Genomic DNA, 27,881 nt, shown 5'->3' on the forward strand with positions numbered 1-27,881 from the left:
AAAATGGTATTTGCTGATGCATTTAACGTGATAGAGGCCAGCAGTTGCATAAAAAGATATACTGTCTTACAGTATCACAAAGGTTATTTTCACCTTGCTGTCACTGTAGGTCTTCACATAAGAACATATGAATTGCTAAAACTAGATCAGACCAAAGTTGCATTCAGCCCAGTATTCTTTCTCTGGCAATGGCAGGCAGCAGGTATTTAAAGAAAGGGAATATGAAATAAGGCATGGATGTAAATTGTTCATCTGCTGTCATATACTTCATTTCTCACAGTTATGATTTAGGGAGGCATTGGACTTTAGTTGATCTTCACATTATGTGAAATATCAGTCTGTCTTCTGTAAATTTGTCTAGACTCTTTTTGAAATTAGTCACACTATTTACCTCCAACATGCTGTGATAATGAGCTCATCAGATTCGTTGTGTAAAGAAGTCCATTTTTTTGTTTTGAACCTATTGCCCATCAACTTTCTTTAGTTACGTAATATATCTATATCTTTTTGTGTGTGAGTGTATAGCTATAGATGGATATATCCCCCTTAGCTGTCTTTCAAGCTGTAGAGTCCTAGTTTTTCTCTTCTCACAAAAATGAGTCTGTTCTATTCCCTTAATCTTTGATACCATTTTCTTTACCTTTTTGAGGTATATAATCACATTTTTCAATGTTGATGCTTGATGGATTTATATGATAGGATTTACAAACATAGAAAACATTTCTTAATTATTCCTAGCATTCTGTTATTTTTTATTGTCATTACACATAAGATCAGTGCTTTTAAAGAACTATCCACAATCCCTTTTCTTAATGGGATTCTAGTTTGACTGTTACCATTTTGGATCGTCTTTCTCATATGCATTACTCAATGCTGAAACTCATCTGCCAATTAACAGCCCGCTCAGTTTTGTTCAATACCTTTTCTAGTGTTTCACCATTGGCATTGGTTTTGATTAACTAGCAGTTTTATGTTGTTAATTAACTCATTGCTTAATTCCTTTCCCGTACAAATACTTGTGGAATGCCACTGTTTACTTTCTTCCACTGTGAAAATTAATCATTTAGTCCTCCCCCTCGTTTCCTTTCTTTCAACCTGTTAAAATCCATAAGGTTTTTATCTTATGCTATGACAGCTTAGTTTCATTAAGAGTCTGTGTTGACAGGTCTTATCAAAAACACTTTGATAATCCAAGTATATTTTATCAACAGAATTCCTCTTAACCGAGCACTGACACGCTTAAATAACTCTATCAAAATCTGAGGCAAGATTTGTCTTTATAGAAGCCATGTTTACCCTTCTCCAGAATATCATGTTTACTTGTTTCACTAATGCTTCTATGTTTAATTATAGTTTCTATCAGTTTGCCCAGATCAAAAGTTCGACTTGTTGGTCTCTGGTTTCTGTATCACATCTGGAACTCTTTTTAAAGATGGGTGTTGCATTACCAACACTCCAGTCAACCACAGAGAGATAAATACCTCTCACTGGAAGTCTCCAAACTCTTAGTAGAGAAGTGGCACTTTCAGTAATATGTTCTGCCTTTTGGCCTAGCCTCAACACTACAGATAAGTCTTATAGTCTTCACAGCATTTCTGCAGAAGCTGGAGGTTCATATTTCCATGCTTGAATATTTGGCTGATCAAGAACACATCTCAGGCAGGAGTAGACATGTATTTATTAAAAATATTTAGAGAGTCTATATTCAATTGCATTTAGCCAGATAACATGTGAATTATTCAGCTAAATGCCAACGTTTTAATATATTTGGCACTTACCTGGCTAAATTTTAGTTGGATATGTTGTTCAGCGAAAAGATATAGTTGCGATGGAGAAGGTACAGAGAAGGGCAACCAAAATGATAAAGGAGATGGAACAGCTCCCCTCTGAGGAAAGGCTGAAGAGGTTAGGGCTGTTCAGCTTGGAGAAGAGATGGCTGAGGGGAGATATGATAGAGGTCTTTAAGATCATGAGAGGTCTTGAACGAATAGATGTGAATCGGTTATTTACACTTTCGAATAATAGAAGGACTAGGGGGCATTCCATGAAGTTAGCAAGTAGCACATTTAAGACTAATCGGAGAAAATTCTTTTTCACTCAACGCACAATAAAGCTCTGGAATTTGTTGCCAGAGGATGTGGTTAGTGCAGTTAGTGTAGCTGGGTTCAAAAAAGGTTTGGATAAGTTCTTGGAGGGAGAAGTCCATTAACGGCTATTAATCAAATTTACTTAGGGAATAGCCACTGCTATTAATTGCATCGTGGCATGGGATCTTCTTAGTGTTTGGGTAATTGCCAGGTTCTTGTGGCCTGGTTTGGCCTCTGTTGGAAACAGGATGCTGGGCTTGATTGAGCCTTGGTCTGACCCAGCATAACAATTTCTTATGTTCTTAACTTAATTAATAGCAGGTAATGGACTTCTCCTTCAAGAACTTATCCAATCCTTTTTTAAACCCAGCTACACTAACTGCTAACCACATCCTATGGCAACAAATTCTAGAGTTTAATTGTGCGTTGAGTGAAAAAGAACTTTCTCCGATTAGTTTTAAATGTGCCACATGCTAACTTCATAGAATGCCCCCTAGTCCTTCTTATCTGAAAGAGTAAATAACCGATTCACATTTACCCGTTCTAGAGCTCTCATGATTTTAAACACCTCTATCATATCCCCCCTCAGCCGTCTCTTCTCCAAGCTGAACAGTCCTAACCTCTTTAGTCTTTACTCATAGGGGAGCTGTTCCATCCCCTTTTTCATTTTGGTCGCCCTTCTCTGTACTTTCTCCATCGCAACTAGATCTTTTTTGAAACGCACTGACCAGAATTGTACACAGTATTCAAGGTGTGGTCTCACCATGGAGCAATACAGAGGCATCATGACATTTTCCGTTTTATTCACCATTCCTTTTCTAATAATTCCCAACATTCTGTTTGCTTTCTTGACTGCCGCAGCACACTGAACCGACGATTTGAATGTGTTATCCACTATGACGCCTAGATCTCTTTCTTGGGTGGTAGCACCTAATATGGAACCTAACATTGAGTAACTATAGCATGGGTTATTTTTCCCTATATGCATCACCTTGCACTTGTCCACATTAAATTTCATCTGCCTGATTCCATCTACCTGATTATAATTTAATCTGTATCAAATCCTAATAAGCAGGTTGTAATTATTAAAGTTAAATAAAAGTTCTTTAAATTGGCTGTATGAGAAAGCCAGAAATCCTAAAATAAGATTGAAGAGTTAGAATATATGGTATATGACATTATAGAGATAATAGGTATCTCAGAAACCTTATGGCAGAAAACTAATGAGATATTGTGATACCAAGGTACAAATTATATCAGCTGGGCAGATCAAATTGGTGGAGGGATTATATCAAGGATGGCATAGTCGAGCAGGATAAAGGTCATGGAGAAAGCAAAATGCCTGTGGAATCTTATGAATAGAAATTCCATGTATGACAGGGAAGTGCATAGGAGTAGGGGTATATTTGCATCTGCCTGGACAGATTGAAGAAAGAAAGTGAAATGCTAACAGAAATAAGGCAAATAAAATTGGCAGTACAATGGAGTATTGACTGGGTAAATGTCTCAGAACATGCTAGGAAGGTAAAGTTCATAGCTTTCATAAATGGCTGATCCTGGAACTGGCATGAGGGAGAGCTATATTAGATCTAGACCTCGGTGGAATGTCTGACCTGGTAAAGAGGTAACAGTGGTCAGACCGCATAGCTAAAGTGATCATAATGCAATCAAATTTGACATAATTGTAGGAAGGACATTAAGTAAAACTACAGCAGAAGCAATTTTAAAAAGGGAGTCTACAATAAAATGAGGATATTAGAAAAAGCTAAAAGGACCATTTGTGAGGTGTAAAAGTTTGCAAGAAATATGGATGATATTTAAAAATCCATCTTGTAAGCCCAGATAGAATGTACTCCACATATTCAAAAATGTTGAAGAAAGACTACAACTGTCAATATGTTTAAATGATGAAGTAAAAGAGGCAATTAAAGCCAAAAAGACATTTTTCAGAAAATGGACAGCTGATCCAACTGAGGAAAACAGAAAAGAGCACAAGGACAGCAAGTTAGATGTAAAACATTAATAAGGCTTGCCAAGAGAGAATTTCAAAATAAGCTAGCTATAGAGGCAAAATCTAAAGATAAAACCTTTTTCAAGTACATTGAAGCAAGAAGCTTGTGTGGGAGTCAGTTGGACAGCCAGATGACCAAGGAGTAGAAGGGGCACCCACAGAATAACAAAGCTATAGCAGAAAACTAAATGGATTCTTTGCTTCAGTCTTTACCTAGGAGGATGTTGGGCAGATACCCACATTGGATGCATTATTTGATGGTGATGATTCAGAGGAACAGAAGAAGCAAATTACTGTGAAAATGGAGGAAGTAATAGGGCAAATTGACAAACTAAAGAGTAACAAATCACTAGGACCAGATAAGATTCATCTAGAGTTCTGAAAGAACGTAAATATGAAATTGCAGAGCTGGTACAATTTCTGCGCATATGGGTAGACATAATCTTTGGGGGAGGAGCCAACATTTATTTTGCGAAGTGAAGTCTTGCCTTATCAATCTACTTCACTTTTTTTTTTAAGATGTTAATAAACATTTGGATATAGGGTTAGCCACTTGATACAGTGTATCTGTATTTTCAAAAGTTGTTTAACAAAGTCCCATATGAGACTCCTCAGGAAATTTAAAGTCATGGGGTAGAGGTAATATCCTTTTGTGATATGGTAACTGATTAAAAGAGAAGAAACAGAGTAGGATTAAATGGTCAGTTTTGCTAATGGCGAAAGGTAAACAATGGATTGCCCAGGGTTCTGTACTGACCCCTATGCTTTCAACATTTTCATAAATGATCTGGAAAAAGGAGCAGCAAGTGAGGCAATCAGATTTGCAGAAGATACAAAATTATTCAAAGTTGTAAAAACTCGAGTGGATTGTGTGGAATTTCAAAAGGACCTTGCTTGACTGAGGGGGGACTGGGCAGATGAAATTTAATGTGGACAAGTACAAAGTGATGCACATAATGGAAAAATTCCAAAGTATAGATACATAATGTGGGATCAGTGCTAGAAGTCACCACCCAGGAAAAGGATCTTGGAGTCATTGTGGACAATATGTTGAAATCCTCAGCTCAATATGCAGCGGTGACAAAAAAGCAAATAGAATGTTAAGAATTAGTCAGAAAGAAATGGAAAATGAAATGGAGAATATCATAATAGAAACCTAGAAATGACAAGAGAAAAGGACTAAATGGTGCATCCTGACTGCCCAGCAAACTTTTTAAGGTAGCAGCTGCCACTCCATGCAAGTTACTCCCGTGTTTCTCTTAAGGGTAGTAACTGTCGCTCTGTGCATTTATCCCCAAGCCTTATGGTACCCATAAAATTTGCAGCTAGCAATATTTTTTACTGGGTGATGAGCTTTTTTGAAAATTCAGACAATGTTGGTTACGTGCTTTTCTTTTGGACTTGGCCGTAGAAACAGTCCTGTGCTTTTACCCTTATATCCGTGTATCAGTACCCCCAGACCATAAACGTCGTGCCCTCTTGGTTGTTTTCTGTATCCTATTCCCCCTTTCCCCTGCTGCTGAAGTGGGGATTGAGGCATATTGGTTAAGGGTAGTGATTGCCATGCCATCTGTTAATGGCAGTAACTGCCGCACCAGCAAGTTATGCCCTGCACGTTTTTCTTATTTCCATCCTCTAGCCTTTAGAAATCCTTGATCCGATTGCACATTGAGTTTTGTGTGCATTCTGGTCACCCCATCTTAAAAAAGATATAGCAAAACTAGAAAAGAAACAGAGGACAACAAAAATAATAAAGGGGATGGAAACAGCTCTGAAGAGAGATTACATGGGTAAGGGCTCTACAGCTTAGAGAAGGAGGAGATATGACAGAGGTTTTTTAAAATCATGAGTAGGGTGCAACAGGTACACAGGGAACAGTTATTTACCCTTTCATATAGTACTAAGACTAGGAGACGCTCCATGAAACTAACAGGTAGGAAATTTAAGACAAATTGAAGGAAGTATTTTTTTTTTTCACACAGTGCACAATTGAGTGATAGAATTTGTTGCCAGAGGTTGTGATAAAAGTTTCTAGCATAGCTGGACTAAAGGGGTTTGGACAAGTTCCTAGAGGGAAAGTCTATAAACCTTTATTAACCAGGTAGACCTTGGAAAATAACTGCTTATTCCTAGAGTAAGCAACAAGGAATGAATTTGCTCTTTGGGTGTCTAGTGATCTGAATTTGCCCATTGTGAAGAGACAGGATGCTGGGCTTGATGAACCTTGGGTCTTATGTTTTTATATACTTGTATCATATATGTTATGTGAATCAAGTTCTTAAGTTGTTGTTTTTACAGTGTGCACTGTTACCTTTGTATCTTTAAAGTGAAATTAAGACATAATCCTTGCCTGGCTTGATCAGTTTGTTTTGGCTACAGTGTAATACAATATAATCTGAGGTCCTTGGTGGTTTAGTAGAAGTATTGCTTTTTTTTTTTTTTCCCCCTTTTGGACTTCCTTTCTGTTTTATGGAAGAGTCTTTGATATTACTACAGGTGCTTGTGATAAGGTCTGGAAATACATTCAAGGTTTTTTTCCAAGTAATTTGATGGTAGCAGCCAGATATCCTGTTAGAGGAAATTATAGCAAAGTTCAGTATGAGCTTGTAGTATGTCCCAATCCTTAGAATGCATTTGTGAATGACTTTTTGGCAACCTTAAAAAGTGTGTTTTTATCATCAGATTGTAAGCCCTGTTTGGAGAGCTTGCAGAAATTAACATCTCTGTTTTTATTAAGTTTCTTTTCTTGTTAGTATGGGATTGTTTTACCTATATTAGATTTCCACATCTGGAGGGAAGATTGTTTCATCAATTGACTGTTGTGTGCTGCATAGAGTATTGCATTGGCTTTTTTTGTAAGTTTTCAGTGAAAACACATTAAACGTTGAGTCTCTTCTTAAACAGGATAGAAGAAAGTAAAGCAGGTTAAAATTCTGAGATCTGATTATCAAAAATGTATAAATTTGTAACATAAATTTCTGTCATTTTACAGGCTTAGAAATATCAGTAAAGAGTGTTACCTTAATACTGGTCAGTCAGAAGAAATGTGTGTTAATGAGCATTACAATGTATACCTGAGTTAGAATGAGACAATAATATAAAATATGTGGTGAAGAGCATAAAATAAAGAATTGGGGGCTAGCCTGGGTTCCATTCCCAGTTTAGGTCTTCTGCTCTCCAAGGAAAGAAATCTTCAGGTACTGTAATTGCAATATAAAAGAGTTTTAAACAAACGATGGCTCCTGGTACTTCATCCCAACCCTGGTTCTTATTGAGCTAGATCAGGGGTGGCCAACTCCAGTCCTCAAGAGCCACAAACAGGCCTGGTTTTCAGGATATCCAAAATGAATATGCATTTTAGAGATTTGCATGCAGCGCCTCCGTTGTATGCAAATCTCTCTCATGCATATTCATTGTGGATATCTCGAAAACCTGGCCTGTTTGTGGCACTCGAGGACTGGAATTGGCCACCCCTGTTGGGAAGTGCAAAGGAGCAGCAAGAAATTGTCAGGTAAACAAAAAAAAAAAAACATTGGTAGCAGAATAGTGCTTAAAAATATGCCCGGGGGTCCCAGCCTTTCTTAACACTTTTTTTTAACAATTTAGTAACCTTTTATTGAATTTACAGTATGTAGGAAACTGTTTTCTTATCTTTCTACTCTTACTTTTCTTACTCCCATCTGAACTTGGGAGGAAGTATTATGATTTTCATTCACAGTCAAAACCTCATTCCATAATCCAGGTGCTGCCAGATTGTCAGGTTTTGTGAGTTGCATAGACATAGTCCATATAAATCTTAGTAAAACTAATGGGCCAGATCTTAAAATCTGGGCTCGGCACATGCAAGGGGTGCACACATGTGCACCTTGCGCGCGCCGAGCCCGAGGGGAGCCCCGATGGCTTTCCCCGTTCCCTCCAAGGCCGCTCCAAAATCGGAACAGCCTTGGAGGGAACTTTTTTTCTGCACCCCCCCAATCCCTAACTAAATCCCCCCCACCACCACCACCTTTGCTTCAAAAGTTACGCCTGCCTCAGGCACCCTGCCGCCACGCCCCCTGACCGCCCCTTTTTGCAAGTTCCGGGGCTTGCGCGCGATGCCGAGCCTTTGCAAAATAGGCTCGGCGCGCGCAGGGGCAGATTTTCTCGGGTTACGCACGTAGCCTTTGAAAATCTGCCCCAATATGCTTGGGTCATATCTGTCAGTTTTGTCCCAACTTCCCAAATCATTTCCCTTTAACCAGGGATTGAGATCCAGAAAACCCCCTCCCTTCTGGTAAATGGTTTATAAACAGAATTTTCAATCACAGCTTCAATTATTTTCTCATCTCTGCTTGTCATTCCCCCTGTCTTTGCATCCTTCCTAGTAAACGGCTCTTAACCAAAATTTGATTATTGTAAAATGCTGTCATATTGAGGACAATTTTCAAAACTATTTACCCAAGTAAACTGGTTTTCTCAAAACTGTCTTTATTCAGTCCAGTTAAAAGTACACATGGGGTTCCACAGTGTATACTTTTAGCTGGATTGAAGGGGAAGCATTATCGGGGATGTGTTCCGTGCATGGTTGGGAAAACGTGCATAGATTTGATTTGCAAATTACATTTTCTAATAAAAATCTGCCTATAGAAAAAGCAGGTAGAAATTACCAGTGAACAGATTTTCAAAAGGAAACTAGGCAGACTGTTTGAAAATTGTTCCCTTACATATATGTGCATATATTTTATAAGGTAAAATAGTCTGACACATTAACATTAAATGCTGCTGCTGAAGGAATCCAGGGCTCTGAAGGAAAAAAATCTGAATTTCTAGGTAACCTTTACAGGAACAAAACAGTGAAAATAGTCCAGTTTATAATTCAAGGGTAATCTACAAAACTATGACCAAAGTAAAATAGATTTTGTAAATTGTTTTTCCCCAAATTTCGATAAAAAATAGCCACGCAAATTCAAGCTTTGGATGAAGTCTTTAACAAAATTGTCAGTAAATGCTAAACTTCATTTGAGCTGGGGGCTATGCAAGTAGAGCAGGAGTGGGCAACTTTCCACACATCACGAGCCATGAAACCAGAATTCAGAGACAGAGTTGCCATGACTTTCACAAGCGAGAGAGTTGAAAGGGAAAGGGGGGCAGTATGCTTTTACTCTCTCTGACACAGACATGCTCTTGTGTGCTGACATACATGCTGTCTCTCTCACTCTTTGACACACGCTTGCTCTCATTTGCTTGGACATACATGCTCTCTCGTGCGCTCTGACCCACACTCACTTTCTCTAGAGTGCTCTGACAAACACGCTCATGTGCACTCTGACACATGCTCAGTCTTGTGTATGCTTTCGGGCACACTCATGTGCTCTTTCTGACACACTCAAACTCTGACACATGCTATCATTCTGAGACACGCTCTGTCTCCAGCTGACACACTTTATGATTCTCATACTTTCTCTGACACTTGTCTCATGCTCTGACGCACATATTCTCACACTCTCTGACATAATCTTGTGCTCTGACTGTGTTGTTTTGTGCTGTCTCTGACACGTGATTTATTGCTCTCTGACATACACATGCTCTCTGCGCTCTCTCTTTAGTGCTTTCTCACGCTCTCTGGCACAAATGCTTTTCTTGCACTGACACCTACTGTCTGACACACATTCTCTCTCAAGCTGTGAAACATGCTTACTTTTTTGCACTCTGGCAAAAACATGGTGTCTCACGCTCTCTGACAAGCACTGTCACTCTCACATGCTCTGACACACATGATCTCTCTCACATTCACACATGCTCTTTCATGCTCTGACATATGCTTAGCATATTCTGACACATGTGCTCTGACTTGTGCTCACGCACTCTGACACTCGTGTCTCTGACTCATTCTCTTGCATGCTCTGACACACAATCGTATATACTGACACACACTGACAGGCATCCTTTCTTATCTGCGATCTGACTCATAGGCACTCTCTCTTGCACACTCTTACACATGCTCTTGCATGCTCTGACATGCACACAATTTCACTCTCTGACATGCACATGCTCTCTATGAACATACAAACACATTCTGCTGTTGTGCTGCACATGTGCTCTTGTTGTGTGGCCTCTGCCCTAACACTGTTGCATCATTATGTGAAGTTCTTTCTTGCTGCCAGCCCTTCTGTAGCCTGCAACACCCTCCTCCCTTTCCTCCTCCTTGGCACTTCCACTCTTCAGGAGTTTCACTGGTCCCACCGCCATTGCATGCAGCTCATGAAACACTGGTTGGCCATCCCTGCAGCACCAGACTCTCTCACACAGCAAGACCTCATGAAATACAGAATAAAGTGACCATAAGTATAAATAGAAACATGCAGACAAAAATTGAACTGGAAACTGCAACAAGCCAGATCCTGCTGTGCAGTGCAACAATGGGAAAAAAAGCAGAAAATTTGCCATTCCTCATAAAAAATCAAACAAAAAAAATCAAATATCAATCATAATAAAACCATACTAATAAACAGAAAATATTTCAAAATAACTGAATAGAACAATAATTAAAAACTCATAAAATTAAAAATAAATTTACCAAACACCAATAAAATATTTTAAAACAGCAGATACATTAAAATAACACCCAATAATTAAACATAAAAAAAAAATCTTGCTTTCTACAGTTGGTAACTTTTCATTTTCAGTCGCCCTGAGAGTTTTGCGCATTAGTGAGGGGATGCACAAACCTTTCTTTTATCTCATATTTGCACACTAACACATTTATTCTCGCATGCACTGTCAAACGCTCACTTGTACAGAAACATTCTCAGTCGCACATATAATTGCTCTCTGACTTGCATACTCGGTCACACACATATACTCATTGACTTACACACATGCTCATGGACTCTTTTGCTCATGCTTACTCATGCGTTTGGACTTTTCTGCATATGCTGACACATGCTTTTGGATTCTTGTACATACTGATACATGCACATGCTGGCATCCACACTTGCACACACTTTTCTCCTCCTCCTGCGTGTAGAAGTAAAGTCAGCCACCTGTGAATAAATGGAAAAGAAAAAGTTTTTACTTACATTGGTGGTCAGGGAGTTCTAGGCAGGGCCCCATGAAAACAGGATGTGGGTGGACTCTTGAGAGTCCAGGAAGAGGTTTGTCTAGGTTTGGGAAGGGGCAGACTGAAAGACCCCATTGATGAGTTGTTTTTATTTTAATTATATTTTCGGTGGCTGAGCTTGAGGGGGGGCTAGTAGCAGAGGAAAGTAGTGGGAGATGCTGAGTGGTGACATGGCAGTGGCTAGAGATCTGCTGGCTGCCTGCCACCTTTAGAAGCAGAATCAGTATGAGCAGAGGGGGCAGTAGAACTGTTTCCTGGCTTAGTATACTGGGTGAGCATGAGTCCCCCTGTGGCATGGGGGAATGGAGCAACTACCCTATAGCTCCCTAACACCAGCCCTGACTCTTTCCCCCTCATGCTTTTCCTAGTGTTGCTTTCTTTCTCTCTCCCCTCCCATCTGCTCTATTTCCACCAATTTTCTTCTTACTCCATCTACTTTTCTTCCCCCCCCCCCCCTTTGTAAATACCTTGCATTTCCTACCTAAGGAACTCAGTCTCCAGGATCAGGTAGAGGTGGCAGAATAGCAGATGGCGATTCCCAACCTGAATTATCCTTCCTTCGCTTGCACAGCAGAGTACAGGAAATGCAAGGTTAAGACAGCTGTAACAGCAAAAGCAGCAGCAGCATGGGAAACAGCCAGGCCCAGATGGCCATGGTAGTAAAAGCAGGAGGTGGGAAGGGAACTCACACTTCTGCATGTGGCAATCTTCCCCTTTCACTTTAACCAGCTTGCGGGCAGAAGCTGTAAGTCCTAACTTTTGCTGCGGGTGAACTGCTGAGAAGGAGGAGGATCCTGAGGTGCAAAACCTGTGAACTCTGTATTGTATGCCTGCCACCGGGAAGACTCAAGAACAGTGAGGAAGGAATTCATTCTGGGATCAGATCCAAGAGCCATAGAGAGACCTACAAAGAGCTGTATGTGGTTTGTGAGAGACTAGTTGGCCACCAATGAAGTAGAGTATATCATAAGGGATGGGCCATGTCATATGTATTCTTGAAGTATTGTATTGCAATTTGTCTTCAAGATGGTTATTTTCTGGTTTTATTAAGTTTTTATCTTTAAAGAGCAGTGTGAAGACTGTATTAAGGTGCCCAGGTTCCTTACGAGTGGTTAATAAGTGCAACAACCAGAGTACGCATATTTTGCAGTGTAGAGAGTTATCCATTCCACAAGAGAGATGTTTTCCAAGTTTCCCTTATTACCATACTGTATTTAAAGTATGGCCCCCCTAGAGGTTCAGTAGAGAAAATTGTTGGTGATGTTGAAGAGTCTTCCTACACCCTGAAGAGGAAAAAAAGCCTACCATTGCAGTGACCCAAAAATATGTAATTAGTCTCTTACTTTACAGAAACGTGATATGATTTTAACCTAAGAAATTCTTTTAAATTTGAAGAGAGGAGAGTCAACCATATACAAAAGAAAATCTCTCATGAGGCCAAAGGGACTCAGAAATATGCCTTTGTGACTGTTTTTATTTTGTGATGGACTCTATTGAAGATGCAATTTTTTTCAGCTCAATTATTTTTTTTTCAGTTTACATCAGTACATTTTGTAAATTATCAATGACTTGATGCAATTCCAGCTAACCTTCTCATATCCTGCGCTAAAGACGTTGCTAAGCCTATCACCCAGATCATCAACGCCTCTCTATCACAGGGCCTGGTCCCTGACTCCCTCAAACTTGCCATCTTAAAACCCTTATTAAAAAAACCAAATCTCTCTACAGATAACCCAGCAAATTTCCGCCCGATTGCTAATCTTCGGATCATTGCCAAAATCCTGGAAAGAATAGTCAACAAACAGCTCTCTGAATTTCTTGAAAATAACAACATCCTCTCCCCGGCTCAATTAGGCTTTCGCAAATCCCGCATGGAGGAAAGATTTGAACCAGTTTAGAGCTTTGTTTTTGATGCTGATCTCGGATAGTCTTTCGATGAGATAATCATGGTTGACCGTGTCAAAGGCAGCCGAAAGATCAAGGAGGATGAGCAAGCAGGGATGTTTGTTTTCTAGATTCATGAGAATGTTGTCTGACAGAGATTTCTGTCAGACAACATTCTCATGAATCTAGAAAACAAACATCCCTGCTTGCTCATCCTCCTTGATCTTTCGGCTGCCTTTGACACGGTCAACCATGATTATCTCATCGAAAGACTATCCGAGATCGGCATCAAAAACAAAGCTCTAAACTGGTTCAAATCTTTCCTCCAGAACAGATACTACAAAGTTAAGATCAATAGCAAAGAGTCACCACCGTTCAGTTCCACATTAGGGGTCCCTCAAGGCTCTTCGCTATCCCCTACGTTATTCAATATCTATCTTCTCCCGCTTTGTCATCTCCTTTCCAATCTAAAGTTAACCCATTATTTATATGCAGATGACGTCCAAATCCTTATTCCTATCACCGAATCACTTCAAAAGACCGTACTTTTTTGGAACTCCTGCCTCCTCTCCATTAACAAACTCCTGTCTAACCTTAACCTGATACTCAACACTGACAAGACAGAATTCCTCTTGATCACTCAAGATGGCACCCTTCCATTGAATAGCTCTCACCTTAAGCCGCTCCCAGTTCTCTCCCCACGGGTCAGAAACCTTGGGGTGGTCATGGATAACCATCTGAGCTTTTCTGATTTCATCAACACTATGGTTAAAGAGTGCTACTACAAACTGCAAGTTCTAAAAAGGCTTCGACCCCCCTCCTTCATTTTCACGATTTCAGGTCAGTGTTACAATCCATCATCTTCTCGAAAGTGGACTACTGTAATTCACTGCTTCACGGTCTCCCAGTCTACACCCTAAAGCCTCTTCAACTGTTACAGAACACTACAGCAAGGTGTCTCACTAAATCCAACTAAAGAGATCATATAACACCAATTCTAAAGAAGCTCCACTGGCTCCCAGTTAAATCTCAAATCCTGTTTAAACTTCTATCAATCACCCACAAAGCCATATTCAACAACACTCCACTGGACCTCAGAATCCCTCTTCAGCTTCACACGTCTTCCCGACCGCTAAGATTAGCACAAAGAGGAACTCTACATGCACCTCCCATGAAAACATCTTTAAGTAAAAGAGCTCTATCCACAGCAGGCCCCAAACAGTGGAATCTGCTTCCTCCGGAGCTAAGGCTGATACATTGCCCCAACACATTCAAAAAAAGACTCAAGACATGGCTATTCGGTCAAGCATTCCCTTAACTTAGTCTTCCACAGCTCCCATAGACTATTTTCATACTGTTGACATCCAGAACCTATGCTCATGTTTTTACTCATCAATAAGACATTTCTCCCTCCTCCCCCCCTCCACGAACAACCTTCCTTCCCCCTCCCCCCCCCCATTAGCAAACCTCCCTCCCCATGCGCTAGTCTCGCTCTAATAGTGCATACTGCTACTGTTCCTAGTTATGTTATGTTATATTATCCAAGTTGTTCACTCCCTTGTTCATTGTAAGACATATGTTGTCATTGTTTTCTACTTGTTATAATGTAAACCGGAGTGATAAGTAATTCTGTTACCTGAACTTCGGTATAAAAAAAGTTATAAATAAATAAAGCTGGCAGAACTAAAATTAACAGTAGCATAGTATATGATGGCATGTAAAGACCAAAATAGTTCATCCAGTCTGCCCAGCAAGGTGTTTATGGGTTGTAACTGCATGCAAGCTTCTCCAATGTAAAAATGTTGCATTAAAAGTTACCACAGATTATTTCCATCCTCTAGCCACCTTCTGTAAATTGGCTTTGGTTCACTACAAATACTGATACTTACCAAGATAAAGATCCGCACCATGATTTGCAAAATAGAAACAGCAATGCAGTGTTTGACCCCGAATCCTTATGGTACTTTGTTACATTCCTTTGTGTTAATATCTCTATGAATTATCAAGTTGTTGAATTAGTGTTGTCAAGACCCTCAGAGCAAATGTGCTTATTCACTTAACAATGCAGAAGCTGTGTTGGCCATAACTGAGCTGAACACTTAATAGTAACAGTCTGCTTTGCTCTGCAGGTCATGTTTTTGTGTACTAATTTAAAAAATTGTATTTAAAACTGTTTAATAGCGTGCTAATCTATGGCGAAGGACAGAGTTTTGACATCAGAATTTTGTTGTGGGTAGGGGGGCAATCAAGACTCTCTGTATTCATGTATGTTATCTCTGATGCTCTTGCCACCAGGTAATTGTGTGCAGACATATTTTCCAGTGGTATTTTTCTCTGAGTAGGTCAGTTCTCCATCCAAAGAAGAACAAAATGTCACATCCTCTGTCATAAAGGAAAAAAGCAAGATTAATAAATGAGAGCAATTAAATCCATTTTATGTACTGTATATGAGATGCATTTATCTGTTGGGGCAATGAATCAGCAAAAGTTCTCCATCTATGTTAAGTGCTTTCTCTATACATATGTCTCATATATAGATATAGAGATATGAGTCTTCATAATAGAGAAACTCCCACTGTGGTTATCATTATGCAAAATTACTTGTAGACATCTTTTAATTAACAGGCTTGAGGTGGAATTTCTAAGACAGGGCTTCAAAAACCTGTCCTGGGGATCCCACAGCCAATTGTATATTCAGGATATCCATAATTAATGTGTATAAAATAAATCTGTATGCATTGGAAACCCAGCATATGCTAAGAGCTACACTTTTGCAATATAGCTCTTTTAATCCGACTAATCAGCTGAGTGATTTGAACTGCTGATAGACAGTATTCGTTTACATACCAGAGATACAAGAGAGGCTTTCAACTCCATGGCAAAACAGTTCTTTATTTTCTATAGAACATGATGTTTTCAGCTCCCTCTATTTTCTTTTCTTTTTTTTTTTTTACTAGCTTTCCCCTAAAATTGTGCTTTTCATCACTAAACATTTGATTAAAATAAAGTGCTTACTATATCTTGACCATCATTTGTGTTAAACATAGATAAATCTTGCTTGCTTAAAACCTGTGAAATCAAGGGAAGGGCATTGAGAGTAGAACTGCACATTACTTGTTTTGCTGGATTTATGAAAGAATATTCTCAAATTGTTTTTAGTTGCCCTGTGGCCATCGATGTAAAGAAATTTGCCATCAAGGTGACTGTTCCAAAAATTGCAATCAGAAAGTCAAACTCCGCTGCCCTTGCAAGAGAATTAAAAAGGTAAACAGAGCTTTGTATCTTGGGAATTGTTTATTGAATACAAGTGATGCTATGTTCTTGTTTCTTTTCCAACCTGTGATCAGTTCATTTAAAAATCCTTTTGTTGCCAACACTCAAAATAGAATGTTAATGCAACCTCACATATTGTAATTCTCAGAGTTAATCATTACAAATAATGTTTGTTTACCACCTACAGATAAAATCAAATAAAGATTAGTGAGATAATGAAGAATGCTGTCTGTCTTAGGTTATGGATATAATATACAAACACAAAATCTCAGATTAGGGTAGAATGTTTATAGATTTTCTCCAAGTCCCAGCATGAATCAGTTTTTTTTTTTCATTTTTATAATTAATATATTTCATCTGTATAGTTAAAAATAACTAATAGTGAGATTTTCAAAAGATTTAACCAGCTATCTTCAGGAATTAGCCAATTAAATCTATCTGGCTAAAAATTTGTCCCAGGAATGTATAAATTAAGTGGCTAAATGTGCAGTGGATGCAAATTTAGCTGGTCAACATGGACTGGGCCAGAGGCATGATTAGGTTGGGGGATGGAATTTATCCAGTTAACATTGGGTTTCTGTGACGGTTGGCTGTTACCTTCAAGTAGCTGGTTTAAATCTAGGTGAGCAGAGTTTGACTGGTTAGATTTAAGTGAACTTTCCGCTGAAAACCTAGCTAGTATGGTTTGGCTGACAATCTGTCTAAGGATAACTGGGTAATATTACCAGTTTTGTTCTGTTTTTTTAAAGTAGACCAGAGTGTGATAGTGTAGAGATCCTCTTGCCATATACATTTAACAATGAATTATATATATATATATGTATGTGGTTGCACTTCCTCTAGTCAAATACACATGGCTGAGGTGTCTTTTGAAAGAGTAAAAGTCATAGTTTTGCAATAAAATTGCTGGCATTTTAAATAATAAAAAATTGCCACAGTCTAAAAAAAGAAAAAGAAAATAAGTCTGTATGGTGTCTGCTAAAATTACTGTAAAAATGTCTTCTGTTGCACTTGGATTCCTGTGTCACCTGATAAGCACAAACTGAGGCTCCTCAGCCTGGAAGGAGCGGAGTCCGTACGAGCCAGGGATCCTGTCTCCAGACTCGAGAAGAAAGAATGAGAATGACTTGGGAACCCAGTAATCCCTGCCGTGGGAAGAGAGAGAGAATTAGAGTGGTCTGAGTATTCTTTTCTTGAGCCCCAGGAGAGCCTAAATCAGTCATTGCAAGATTGGGTATCCTTTCATCAGGTCCTAGGAATGGAAGACTAGCTGAGTGGTTAGAGCAAAAACTGACAACTAGGAAGGCCAGGGTTCAAATTCTGCTGATGCTGCTTGTGACCTTGAGCAAGTCTCAGATTGCTGAAGTACAAACTCAAGATTGTAAGACCTCTGGGGAAAGTGAAATAACCTACTGTACTGAATTCATCTTGAACTATCAATAAAAGCTTGAGCTAAAGACAGAGCAGCCAATATGAGCCATGGGTTCTCTTACTGGGAACCGTGGAGGAGAGAAAGAGTTAGTGCAGGCCCAAGACTCTTCTGAGTCCTAGCAGGGGAGAAGGCAGTTGACTCAGGCCCAGAAATCTCTTCTACAAGTAAAGAGAAAGCATCTGCATAAGCCCAGATATCCAGTACCCAGACCTTGGGAGGGAAGAAACATTGGTATAAGCCATAAGAGGAGAGGGACAGAAGGCATAGTGGAGGGAACCTCTTCCCAGGTCCCATAAGCAGAGGTTGGGCAAAGTCAAAATTTGTAGTAATAAATCACTTTTTTGGATTCATATGGGTTTCCATATTTTTACACTCATTTAAAAATCAGAACCAGAAAATATAGGTCCAGCTGAGTCTGAGTGATACAAAGGGACTTGGGTTCATTTCCTGGCTCAAATCTCGTTCCCCAAGTGAGAAAGGAGCGCCATGGTCATTGTTCCTCAGCATCACCTAATGGCCAAATTTAGTGCCCATGATTGCAGGGTTCTGGAAGGAGATGTTGCTACCTTGATTGGACTATAGTAAGTTGAGAGGGGACATAAAACAAGGGGAAAATCCTCAGGTAATTGTGAATGAAGTCTTATGGTATCATATCCTAGTCCTGGTTCCAAATGAGCAGGAGGAGTGCTCCTCTCACTCCCCCAAAAAAGCTGGATGATGTAAGGTAATTTAAAAGATCAGCTGATGCAGAAGTTGTCTCCATTTATTATAGAACTTTATTCTGGATGCATGTAACCTAATAATTCCCCTCCTCCCCTCCCTGTTATTGCTGAGCGTGTCTCAGATTCTGTAGAATGTATATAACTCCCTGATAAATTCTTCGAGGAGCCTGTGTAATGATTCAGAGGGAGCTTGACATTCATAAGATAAAATGCTGCAGCTTAGTTTCTAGGACAAGCAGGATGATAGTCCTCACACATGGATGACATCATCAAATGGAAAACTTGTGTCAAAGTTTCTGGAACTTTGACTAGGCATGCCCGGCATGCCTTATACCACGCATCCATGCGGGGTCCCTCTTCATTCTCTCTTTTCCGTGGAGCTTTCGCCTCACAGTTAAGTGATTTCCTGGCTTTTTTTTCTTTAAAATTGCCTTTGGAAAAATTTTCACTGGATTTTTTTGATTTTTCACATTCCATCAGCACCAGGTCCCTCTCGGTTCCTCCCTGTAGGCTGCTTATGGTTTCAGTATTTATGGTAAGTTTCTTTTGGCAGTCATTCCCCCATGGCAATGGTGCCTCAGTGCCCACCAGCTTTGAAGCCCACCATCACAGCTCACATTTTTACATTCTCTTTTTTCGTTTGTCATGTCCTTGACCGGTTTTCGCCGATGCCCCCAGTGCCCGAGGATCATGTCCATCACAGATCTCCACAAGATATGTGTCCTCTGCCTGAGGACATTGCATGACATCTGGGGTTGCCACATGCAGCTAGATGACCCCTAAGGGACATCGCGCTCAACTCAATAAGATGGAGAAGCTCTTTGGGTAGAGGAAGTCTGCGGTATGGTCACCGATGGCCCTTGGAGCCGCACCAATAGACACCGCACCATCAACATCGGCGGGGCATTCGTTTCAGTCAGTAGAGCTGGAGACAGGCCCCTGTCGGTCTCTTCCAGGTCAAGGATGTCTGGTTTGTCGTCATCAACCTCGGCACCAGGGAAAGACCTGGCTGAGCACCGAGGGAAGCCAAGGAAGCATGAGCACTGGTCACCTTTGAAGTGCAATGCTGGGCTCAGGGATGCACCGGCTCATGTTGTGATGCCCCCAAAGTGACCCTGTGGCGAGGAATGCCAATCCTCCATCGATGCCGGGGGGGTCCGCTGATCCACCTCTGGGATCGTAGGAAGATCTGGCCACCCCTCCTGCCTCCCAGTAGGTGTTGGCATTGGCAACTTTCGAGGAGGAGCTGGAGCAGCGGGTCCAGCTAGCAGTTGAACAAGCGCTGTAGGGCATCGGGCTTGTGGCACTGACAGTATGGATGCCGGAGAGACTCAATGTGCTCATCGGTGCGTTACCAACCCAGCTGGTTTCGGTTCCTGGGATGTCACCCAGCATGCACCGATGCTTCCCCGAACAATATGGTGGCTGTTGCTGGTTCCTCTGAGGAGGAAAGTATTCCAGGGAGCCATGCTCATTTCCCGCATCACCTCCTACCAGATCTGCCTGAGCTAGTCCTTGCAGAATCTCTGCAAGCATGTGCAGGAGGTGGCCGAGCAGCTGCTTGAACAGAGGCAGGACACTCTCATGTTGCTGGTACATAAGGGCCTGGAATGCGAAAAACACAAGGTTCATACAACCTACGATGTTTTCAAAACGGTATCGAGAGTCTCTGCAGCGGGAATCAGTACCCGCAGAATGGCATGACTGCAGGATTTGGAACTCTGACCAGAGGTACAGGAAAGACTCACTGACTTGCTGTGTACAGGAGAGAATCTCTTCAGAGATGAGGTGAGGGATGCGGTCACCCAGATATGGGATTACAATGAGACCCTTTAACAACTCTCCGCCAGCACTTCTGACCCATCGTCCTTAGCTGGGAAGTTGGCGAGATAGAGGAAGTCTTTCTACCGCCAGAGGAAGTACTATCCTCCGTCTCTTTATTCCCATTCACAGCATGTGAGCTCCCACAGCCATCTCAAGCAGCAGAACTCCCAAGCTCTAACCGGCACCTCAGTCAAATCCCGGGACATGGTTTTGACTGGATTGTAGGGAGCATAAGCCAGCCACCTATATCAGAGATGCTGGATCCCCCAGTCAAGGGCAGGCTGCAATTCTTCACGAATCGGTGGCCCAGTATAACCTCAAACCAGTGGTTTTTCTGTCAATCGACCATCAAGGGTACCAATTAAACCTATTGGATGTCCTGCCAAATTGCCTCCATGCCCATTTTGGAGGGCCAGTAGTGCATCAAGATGTACTGATAAGGGGGCTCTCCGCTTTTTTAATGGCCAGGGCGGTCAAACTTGTCCCACCAAGGCAAAGAGGTCAGGGATACTACTCCTGATTCCAAAGAGAACAGGAGGACCTTGTCCCATCCTAGAGCTGAGGTCCTTAAACATGTTTTAAAAAGAAACAAATTCAAGATGGTTTCCCTGGGCATCTTGATTCCCCTCTTTCAAAAAGGAGACTGGCTACGCTCCCTCGATTTGATGGATGCATACACTCACATCGAGATCTTCCCAACTCACAGGCAGTATATCAGATTTGTGGTGGGAAAACATCACTTCCAGTACAGTGTTGCCGTTCGGGCTAACATTGGCTCTACTTGACTTCACAAAATGCCTGGCCGTGGTGAGGGGTACACTTCTGCAGGCTGGGAGTGCATGTTTTCCCTTATCTGGATGACTGGCTGGTCGAGAGCACATCTCAGGCAGAAGCCACATGGTCCGTGCGCTTGACTGTTTGGGTGTTGGAGTCACTAAAGTTCGTCATCAACTACCTGAAGTCTCATCTCAGCCCGTCACCTCAGTTGGACTTCATAGGAGCCCTGCTAGACACGGCTCAGTCGAAAGCCTTCCTTTCATTTTCCAGGACGGTCATCTTGATATCCATAGCAGCAGCAATTCAACAAAGCCAGCAAGTGTCAGGTCGGCACATGTTGAGGCTGTTGGGCCACATGATCACAACTGACCATTTTACTCCCTTGGCACATTTGCACATACGCAGAGCCCAATGGATCCTGAGGTCACAATGGCTCCAGGCCACACAGAGCCTCCAGGATCGCATCCGAATCTCCCCATTTCTGTGGGATTTTTGGCCTGTTGGTGGGTACTCTCAAATTTGGAACTGGGAATATCCTTCCAAAGTCCCCCTTCCCAAATTGTCCTAATCATAGATGCTTTCACCCTGTGGTGGTGAGCTCAAGTAGAGGGGCTCCGCACCCAGGACCTCTGGTCCGTCCAGTAAACACATTGTCAGATCAGTTTTCTAGAGCTCTGGGCGATCAGGTATGCGCTGTAGGCTTTCAGAGATTGGCTTTCATAGATTGGGATCCAAACAGACAAGCAAGTGGCTATGTGGTATGTCAACAAACAGGGAGGCACAGGATCATATCTCCTGTGTCAGGAAGCAGTCCAGATCTGGTCCAGGGGCCCTTTCCCACAGGATGGTGCTCAGGGCCACGTATCTGGCTGGAACTGAGAATATGATAGCGGACAAATTGAATCGTGCCTTCAGACCCCCACAAGTGGTCCCTCGACCCAGGGAGTAGAGAATCAGATCTTCTGCATCTGGTGGAGCCCAGATGTGGATCTATTTGTGACCCCCCTGCAACAAAAAAGTGACTCAGTTCTGTTCCCTGTACATGACAGACAACAAACCAGCCTTGGACACCTTTACCCACCACTGGGGCAAGGGTCTTTTGTATTAGTTTCCTCAGATTCCCTTAGTGGTGAAGACTCTCTTGAAGCTTCACAAGGACAAGGGGATTATGATTCTCATAGCCTCTCACTGGCCAAGACAGGTCTGGCTTCCACTCCTTAGGGAGTTGCCATTCAGAAACCAGTCTGGGGGCTTCCCCAGAGCTCATCATGCAAGACCAAGGCAGGTTGTGGCATCCCAACCTCCAGGCTCTGTCCCTCACAGCCTGGATGTTGAGAGGTTAACTCTGCAACCGTTCAATCTCTCAGAGGATGTGTCTCAGGTCCTGATGGCTTCCAGAAAGCCTTTCACTGGAAAGTCCTATTTACTGGAGTGAAGTAGGTTTTCCATGTGGTGTGAACAGAAGGCCCTGGATCTGTTCTGCTGCCCCACACAAAAACTGCTTAATTACCTTCTACACCTATCGGAGGCTAGCTTGAAAACCAACTCCATTAGTTCATTTGAGTGCAATTAGTGTATACCACCATGGTGTAGATAGTACATCCATCTCTATACAGCCTAATGTTGTATGTTTCATGCGGGGCCTGCTTCAGTTGAAGCTTCTCCTATGGCCTCCCACTGTGTCTTGGAACCTCAACATGGTGCTAGCTGAACTGATGAAAGCTCCTTTTGAGCCTCTGCATTCCTGTGACCTGAAGTATCCTAACCTGGAATGTCATATTTTTTGGTGGCGGTCACTTTAGCATGCAGGATCAGTGAGCTCCTGGCCTTAGTGACTTCTCAACCTTACACTAAGTTTTTTCATGACAGGGTGGTCTTGTGTACAACCCTAAGTTCCTGCTTAAGGTGGTGATGGACTTCCATTTTAACGAGTCCATTGTCCTGCCAACATTCTTTCCCAGGCCCCATTCACATCAAGGCAAACTAGCACTGCACAGTTTGGACTGCAAGAGAGCCTTAGCCTTCTATCTGGCGTGGACAGAAGCCAATAGTCACTCCACCCAACTTTTTATTTTTTTTTAATACACTCCAGTTGGCTAGTAGATTGCATCTCCTTCTGTTATGCCCAGCTGGGACTGCATCTTAGGGATCATATCAAGACTCATTCTGTCAGAGCCATGGCAATGTCGGTGGCCCACTTGCGAGCAGTTAAGAACATAAGAAGAACATAAGAACATGCCATACTGGGTCAGACCAAGGGTCTATCAAGCCCAGCATCCTGTTTCCAACAGTGGCCAATCCAGGCCATAAGAACCTGGCAAGTACCCAAAAACTAAGTCTATTCCATGTAACCATTGCTAATGGCAGTAGCTATTCTCTAAGTGAACTTAATAGCAGGTAATGGACTTCTCCTCCAAGAACTTATCCAATCCTTTTTTAAACAAAGCTATATTAACTGCACTAACCACATCCTCTGGCAACAAATTCCAGAGTGTAATTGTGCGTTGAGTAAAAAAGAACTTTCTCCAATTAGTTTTAAATGTGCCCCATGCTAACTTCATGGAGTGCCCCCTAGTCTTTCTACTATCCGAAAGAGTAAATAATCGATTCACATCTACCCGTTCTAGACCTCTCATGATTTTAAACACCTCTATCATATCCCCCCTCAGTCGTCTCTTCTCCAAGCTGAAAAGTCCTAACCTCTTTAGTCTTTCCTCATAGGGGAGTTGTTCCATTCCCCTTATCATTTTGGTAGCCCTTCTCTGTACCTTCTCCATCGCAATTATATCTTTTTTGAGATGCGGCGACCAGAATTGTACACAGTATTCAAGGTGCGGTCTCACCATGGAGCGATACAGAGGCATTATGACATTTTCCATTTTATTCACCATTCCCTTTCTAATAATTCCCAACATTCTGTTTGCTTTTTTGACTGCCGCAGCACACTGTACCGACGATTTCAATGTGTTATCCACTATGACACCTAGATCTCTTTCTTGGGTTGTAGCACCTAATATGGAACCCAACATTGTGTAATTATAGCATGGGTTATTTTTCCCTATATGCATCACCTTGCACTTATCCACATTAAATTTCATCTGCCATTTGGATGCCCAATTTTCCAGTCTCACAAGGTCTTCCTGCAATTTATCACAATCTGCTTGTGATTTAACTACTCTGAACAATTTTGTGTCATCTGCAAATTTGATTATCTCACTCGTCGTATTTCTTTCCAGATCATTTATAAATATATTGAAAAGTAAGGGTCCCAATACAGATCCCTGAGGCACTCCACTGTCCACTCCCTTCCACTGAGAAAATTGCCCATTTAATCCTACTCTCTGTTTCCTGTCTTTTAGCCAGTTTGCAATCCACGAAAGGACATCGCCACCTATCCCACGACTTTTTACTTTTCCTAGAAGCCTCTCATGAGGAACTTTGTCAAACGCCTTCTGAAAATCCAAGTATACTATATCTACCAGTTCACCTTTATCCACATGTTTATTAACTCCTTCAAAAAAGTGAAGCAGATTTGTGAGGCAAGACTTGCCCTGGGTAAAGCCATGCTGACTTTGTTCCATTAAACCATGTCTTTCTATATGTTCTGTGATTTTGATGTTTGGAACACTTTCCACTATTTTTCCTGGCACTGAAGTCAGGCTAACCGGTCTGTAGTTTCCCGGATCGCCCCTGGAGCCCTTTTTAAATATTGGGGTTACATTTGCTATCCTCCAGTCTTCAGGTACAATGGATGATTTTAATGATAAGTTACAAATTTTTACTAATAGGTCTGAAATTTCATTTTTTAGTTCCTTCAGAACTCTGGGGTGTATACCATCTGGTCCAGGTGATTTACTACTCTTCAGTTTGTCAATCAGGTCTACCACATCTTCTAGGTTCACCGTGATTTGATTCAGTCCATCTGAATCATTACCCATGAAAACCTTCTCTATTACGGGTACCTCCCCAACATCCTCTTCAGTAAACACTGAAGCAAAGAAATCATTTAATCTTTCCGCGATGGCCTTATCTTCTCTAAGTGCCCCTTTAACCCCTCGATCATCTAACGGTCCAACTGACTCCCTCACAGGCTTTCTGCTTCGGATATATTTTAAAAGGTTTTTACTGTGAGTTTTTGCCTCTACTGCCAACTTCTTTTCAAATTCTCTCTTAGCCTGTCTTATCAATGTCTTACATTTCACTTGCCAACGTTTATGCTTTATCCTATTTTCTTCTGTTGGATCCTTCTTCCAATTTTTGAATGAAGATCTTTTGGCTAAAATAGCTTCTTTCACCTCCCCTTTTAACCATGCCGGTAATCATTTTGCCTTCTTTCCACCTTTCTTAATGTGTGGAATACATCTGGACTGTGCTTCTAGAATGGTATTTTTTAACAATGACCATGCTTCTTGGACATTTTTTACTTTTGTAGCTGCTCCTTTCAGTTTTTTTCTAACAATTTTTCTCATTTTATCAGTTTCCCTTTTGAAAGTTTAGCACGAGAGCCTTGGTTTTGCACACTGTTCCTTTTCTGGTCATTAAATCAAATTTGATCATATTATGATCACTATTGCCAAGCGGCCCCACCACCGTTACCTCTCTCACCAAGTCCTGTGCTCCACTGAGAATTAGATCTAAAATTGCTCCCTCTCTCGTCGGTTCCTGAACCAATTGCTCCATAAAGCTATCATTTATTCCATCCAGGAACGTTATCTCTCTAGCGTGACCTGATGATACATTTACCCAGTCTATATTGGGGTAATTGAAGTCTCCCATTATTACTGCACTACCAATTTGGTTAGCTTCCCTAATTTCTCTTAGCATTTCACTGTCCATCTCACCATCTTGACCAGGTGGACGGTAGTATACCCCTATCACTATAGTCTTCCCCGACACACAAGGGATTTCTACCCATAAAGATTCAATTTTGTATTTAGTCTCATGCAGGATGTTTATCCTGTTGGACTCTATGCCATCCCGGACATAAAGCGCCACACCTCCTCCTGAGTGCTCCTCTCTGTCATTGCGATATAATTTGTACCCCTGTATAGCACTGTCCCATTGGTTATCCTCTTTCCACCATGTCTCTGAGATGCCAATTAAGTCTATGTCATCATTCACTGCTATACATTCTAATTCTCCCATCTTACTTCTTAGACTTCTGGCATTAGCATACAAACATTTCAAAGTTTGTGTTTTGTTTGTATTTTCATTCTGCTTTTTAATTGATAGGGATAAGTTAGAATTTGTTAGCTCAGGTGAGTTTTTAGTTACAGGCACTTGGACTACTTTTCTAATTATTGGAACCTCACTGTCGGGATGCCCTAATTCTAATGCATCGTTAGTATCCTTTAAAGATACCTCTCTCCGAACCATGCGCTGCTGAGCGACTGTCTGCTTTCCCCTTTGTTCTAGTTTAAAAGCTGCTCTATCTCCTTTTTAAAGGTTAGCGCCAGCAGTCTGGTTCCACCCTGGTTAAGGTGGAGCCCATCCCTTCGGAAGAGACTCCCCCTTCCCCAAAAGGTTCCCCAGTTCCTAACAAACTGAATCCCTCTTCCTTGTACCATCGTCTCATCCACGCATTGAGACTCCGGAGCTCTGCCTGCCTCTGGTGACCTGCACGTGGAACAGGGAGCATTTCAGAGAATGCTACCCTTGAGGTTCTGGATTTAATCTTTCTACCTAAGAGCCTAAATTTGGCTTCCAGAACCTCCCTCCCACATTTTCCTATGTCGTTGGTGCCCTTCTGTTACCAATAGCACTTTGGTTGTTGTGCCCCTTGGCACACCTGGTTGGTGTCTGTTGGTCCCCTTTTGTGTTGGGGAGCAGCCTTGTAGCTAGGTATTCACCCATGTGTGAGTGTTACCATCCTGCTTGTCCTAGGAGAAAGCAGAGTTGCTTATTTGTAATAGGTGTTCTCCTAGGACCGCAGGATGTTAGTCCTCACGAAACCCGCCTGCCACCCCACGGAGTTGGGTTTATCCTTATATTTTCATTTTTATATAATTCTATGTTATAAGACTGAAGAGGGAGCCCACGTGGACATGTGGTATAGGGCATGCTCAGTGTGCCTAGTCAAAGTTCCAGGAACTTTGACATAAGTTTTCCGTGCCAGTCTCCATCTGATGATGTCACCCATGTGTGAGGACTAGCATCCTGCTGTCCTTGGAGAACACCTGTTGCAGGTAAGCAACTCTGCTTTATGAAAGATTGGATTTTAGACCAATTTTATTTCCTGGGACCCCAGCCCAATGTAAATGTAATATTATTTTACCCATTTCAACATATGTTTTATGTTTTGGTTACTGTAGTTTCCTCCTCCTGCTTTGAGCTTCCAGCTCAATTGTGACTGGCCTTTATTGGGCCATGGTGTTGGGAGTATTTTCCCCTATTTTATAACATCTGCCTCTCCCCCCCCCCCCCCCCCCCCCAACACATATATACGCTGTCCCTTAGATAAGCTATTGCTGCAATGGTATTTCATCAGGAATCACAGTATTCGGCTCTGGTATGTGTACACCTTCCAGTCCAGCCAGTAGGTATCACTTTTGAGCAATGTCTGAGATTGTCTACCCCCTTCTTCCCCATGCCCTCCCCCTGCCCACTGCCATCACCCCAGTAAGGGCAATGAATATTGCCTTCAGATAAGTATCTCATGACACTCATTCATTTTTCATTTCTATTTGACCTGCTTTACTTGTACAATATTGTGGTTTAAATGCATGTAAGGATTTTGGAATGACTGTTTCCATCAATAAGGAATTTTTTTTCA

General features: G+C 41.6%; 1 protein-coding gene across 2 annotated transcripts in view; it reads left to right on the forward strand.

Annotated features, from left to right (window-relative positions):
• NFXL1 (nuclear transcription factor, X-box binding like 1) overlaps window positions 1–27,881 on the forward strand; it is a 273,886-nt gene that overhangs the window by 231,198 nt on the left and 14,807 nt on the right. For both annotated transcript variants that reach the window (XM_029588216.1, XM_029588206.1), the window contains exon 20: window positions 16,241–16,345. In XM_029588216.1, the coding sequence (XP_029444076.1) occupies window positions 16,241–16,345 (105 nt within the window). The remainder of the gene's footprint in view (window positions 1–16,240; window positions 16,346–27,881) is intronic.

The sequence above is a fragment of the Rhinatrema bivittatum genome, chromosome 1 (assembly GCF_901001135.1).
Source record: "Rhinatrema bivittatum chromosome 1, aRhiBiv1.1, whole genome shotgun sequence".
Taxonomy (NCBI): domain Eukaryota; kingdom Metazoa; phylum Chordata; class Amphibia; order Gymnophiona; family Rhinatrematidae; genus Rhinatrema; species Rhinatrema bivittatum.